The sequence below is a fragment of the Aptenodytes forsteri genome, unplaced genomic scaffold (genome assembly GCF_000699145.1).
Source record: "Aptenodytes forsteri isolate BGI_AS27 unplaced genomic scaffold, ASM69914v1 Scaffold3, whole genome shotgun sequence".
Lineage (NCBI taxonomy): Eukaryota > Metazoa > Chordata > Aves > Sphenisciformes > Spheniscidae > Aptenodytes > Aptenodytes forsteri.
In genome coordinates, this window is record NW_008795283.1 from 2,035,105 (window position 1) to 2,038,669 (window position 3,565).

Below are 3,565 nucleotides of genomic sequence, written 5' to 3' on the forward strand. Positions count from 1 at the left end.
TCCCCACAGAAAGTCACATACTTACCACAAGTTTTAGCAAGTATGGTTTAAAAAAGGGCCCCCAGGGCAAGTTACTTAGAGTTCAGTTGCCACTGTCAACAGATCTCGATCTCGATCTAGACCTCTGCCGATCCACAGATGATGGGGATTTAGATCTACTGGAAGAACCACGTTTCTGGCTCTTCTCTGGCACTGGAGATCTACTAACTGATCGAGACTTGCTACGGCTCCTACTCCTTGACCTGCTGTAAGACTTGCGGCTGCGGGAACGGGAACGGCTACGAGACCTGGATGAGCTTCTGCTACGAGACCGTGACCTGCTTCTGGACCTACTGAGGAAACAAAGAGCATCGGTGTTAGCAATGAAACGTCACCGACCACGACAATAACCAGACAGCAACTGGTCTCCAGTTCGGCTGCCTGGTCACTGACTTCAAAGCTTTCTCAATGAATATTTAAGCATTATTTAAGAGACTAGAAATCCATACCTGTGCCTTTTGCTGCCTTCAATTAGTTTGATTTTCCTTCCATTAATTTCTTTACCAGAAAGCTTTTCAATAGCATTCTTTAAATCACTGTAAGAGGCGAATTCAACCACCCTACAAAAAAAAAAAACCAAAACAAAACAAAAAACAAAGCACAGAGCCCCATATTACAAGTTGTAATTTTGATGACAGAGCAAAACATACTCTGGAGAAAAAAAAACCCAACAAACCAACTCAAAAGAACTCTCACTGCTCAGTGTAGCCATCCCTTATCATAACTCAAGCATGAATTGAAGAATTCCCCTCCCCAAATACCAGAGAATGCATTTTCAAAGGGTAGCTAAATTAAACCACGAACAGCTGCTGAGCACTGAAAGTAGCCAGCTTCCCTCCCCAAATATTATACATACAAACATTACTCTACAGCTTTCAAGAGATGATTTGACAGACTTACCCTTCATTTAACTTAGGTCTGTGTGCATCTGCAAAGGTTACTTCCCCCGCTTGTCTCATGAAGTCTTTGAGATCCTAACACAAGACCAGTTATGTTATGCAAAGAAGTGAAATTAATACTTATCTCTATAAAAAACAGTTAAAAACAAACAAAAGAAACTTATGACTACTGAAAAAGAAGATGTTAGATAAATTACAAACATGGCAATTGCCATACTTGTATTCTATCAAAATTCAATTATCAGTATCAGGGCACGAAATAAATGAAAAAAGCATATTGCTTTAAGCAAAATGCTAATAAAGTGTCTTAACATTAAGGAAAATATTAGTCTACAAAGATTATATAGATTAAATGAGAAAGAGAAAAAGAGAGAGAGAGAGAGAGAGAGAAGTAAAAAAGTACATTTGTATATATACTGGACTGAGTGTGAAATACTACCCATATATTTTTGTACTATTTCAGTCTCCATTTACATTACGAGTCTTATATGCATACAGAATTACATTTACATAACACCAATTATTTTGTGCCCCATATGTCATTAAAAATATAGTTTACTTTACCTTTATTAACATTTCCCTAGGCTAGCCAAGCAGCAAACTGCATTAAGCGACCGGAGATACCGTCATGACATATGCCCGACTGGCTCTTCGCCACCCACTTGACGAACACTACCCAGTCGATGGAAGCCATTAATCGCACTGCCCTCCCTATTAGGAGACTATTGATGGATCCAGACATTCTCTATGCTTGATGTTACCAAGGACCACTTTACTGCGATCAGGATTCCAACGACCACCTAATTTCGTATCTTTCAACTCTTTTCGACCAGGACCTCTTTATTCGGAAGCGTTACAGGAAGAACAGCTCTCAACTTAGGAATCAGATCTCGTTAACGCTCTGGGATCGCTGCAATGTGGCACTTTAAGGAGTGCATCGATTACGTCTAGACCGGCAAACACAGATCTAGAGGTGGCCAAGTGACATTGTAGGAGCTGACTGGAAAGTCAACCAGGCCCAACCAAGAGTGACCAAGACAGAACGATTAGGATAACCCACAGGCACTCCTCGTCATAAGGCCAACGACACAGATAGGCTGGCAAATAAAGGGTTTAATATGTGGTTAAAATGGATTTAAAAAACAAGAAAAAAATAAATATATATCCTCAAATATATAACTTGAGATAGGCTGAAATAAAGGGTTTAATATGTGGTTAAAATGGATTTAAAAAACAAGAAAAAAATAAATATATATCCTCAAATATATACATTTATTATTATTATTATAAATTAAAATTAACTAGTTTTCATCCAAAATATTTAAATTACATTATTTAAAATTACATTAATTACATAAACATTTTTAATAAATTAGATTTAATTTTAATTAATTATTTTACAAAATAATTACATTACATACCCATTAAACGAAGTCAAAATAGTTAATCGTGTTTCAACAAACCTGCCAGCTGACTCGGGAAGACAAATTTTCTACTATGAGGCGATTTTCTGTTCTTACAGGTGGGGCATTTCTGTTTGGAAATAAACAATTGAGACTTTTATTAGTAATTAAAATATAACCGCAAGTTAATATTAACAAAGGCTGTACCAATCACCAGTATCAGCATATCACTGTTACTACTACAACTTAACTATGTAAGTGCCCCGAGTAATCTAGGACAAGCATTAAATATTTTGGGGAGGGAGCATAAAGATGGCAAGCATATCTGAGAAGTTTTGTAATCCTCACTATCCTACTGCCACATCAAATGATTGACTAAAAAAGGCAAATAATACCTTTTAATATCTCATTCTAGCGTAAGTTCTTGGATCAGATGAGCCCACAGTATTCTTTTTTAAACTATGTCAGTCCAAAGCTATACATACCTCCTGTCACTACGTGGACGGCGGCTACTAAAACGGTCAGAGTACCTCCCTCTGCCTCTACCCCTAGAGCGTGCTCTTGCATGCTCAATTGTAACCCTGGGGAAAAAAAAGAAATGGAAAACCACACATTTTTACATTCTTCTTCTTGCATATTCCTTCATAGTTATAGTTATTGGGGGGAAAAAAAAAACCAAAACACAAAATAGTTTAAACAGTACTGATAACACAATGCAAGTTAAAATTGACACACTTCTTATTTTAGGTAGTTAAGCTTATATATTCATGAAATAAGGTACCTCACCTCTCACTGCAAAGCTCTTTTCCATCCAATTCATAGACAGCATCATCTGCATCCCTCGGATCCTCAAATTCCTGCAAAACCACCACAGCAAAAACATAAAAGTAAAAAAATTACATCTCTAAGACATTAACAAATGCTCGTTTGCCACATAGTATACTTAGCTGAGCACGCTAATGGCATTATCTTTAAAAGTAGCTTCGTGGACATCAAACGCGCATGAGATCCGAGTGACCACCAACGGACAGGGACCGCAGAGCCCTGCGAAGGGGCGGCACTCACCACAAACCCAAACCCCCTCTTCAGATCGATGTCCCGGATGCGGCCATATCCCTTGAAGAACCTCTCCACATCCTTCTCCCTGGCGGCCGGGTTCAGCCTCCCGATGAAGACGCGGCAGCCGCTCATGGCTGTGGGCGCGGAGCTCGCTGCGGGAGACAC

General features: G+C 38.9%; 1 protein-coding gene across 2 annotated transcripts in view; it reads right to left on the reverse strand.

Moving 5' to 3' along the window:
- SRSF5 (serine and arginine rich splicing factor 5) overlaps positions 1-3,555 on the reverse strand; it is a 3,971-nt gene extending 416 nt beyond the window's left edge. Inside the window, exons 1-7 of one of the 2 annotated variants that reach the window (XM_009279278.2) lie at positions 3,407-3,555; positions 3,128-3,198; positions 2,827-2,922; positions 2,402-2,471; positions 940-1,013; positions 489-599; positions 1-332 (exon numbers count right to left, since the gene is read on the reverse strand). The exon at positions 1-332 is cut by the window's left edge and continues 416 nt beyond it. In XM_009279278.2, coding sequence (XP_009277553.1) covers positions 83-332; positions 489-599; positions 940-1,013; positions 2,402-2,471; positions 2,827-2,922; positions 3,128-3,198; positions 3,407-3,532 — 798 coding nt within the window. In that variant the 5' untranslated portion in view covers positions 3,533-3,555 and the 3' untranslated portion in view covers positions 1-82. The remainder of the gene's footprint in view (positions 333-488; positions 600-939; positions 1,014-2,401; positions 2,472-2,826; positions 2,923-3,127; positions 3,199-3,406) is intronic. The other variant, XM_009279279.2, reaches the window with a different exon arrangement.
- Between the last annotated feature and the right edge of the window lie 10 nt (positions 3,556-3,565).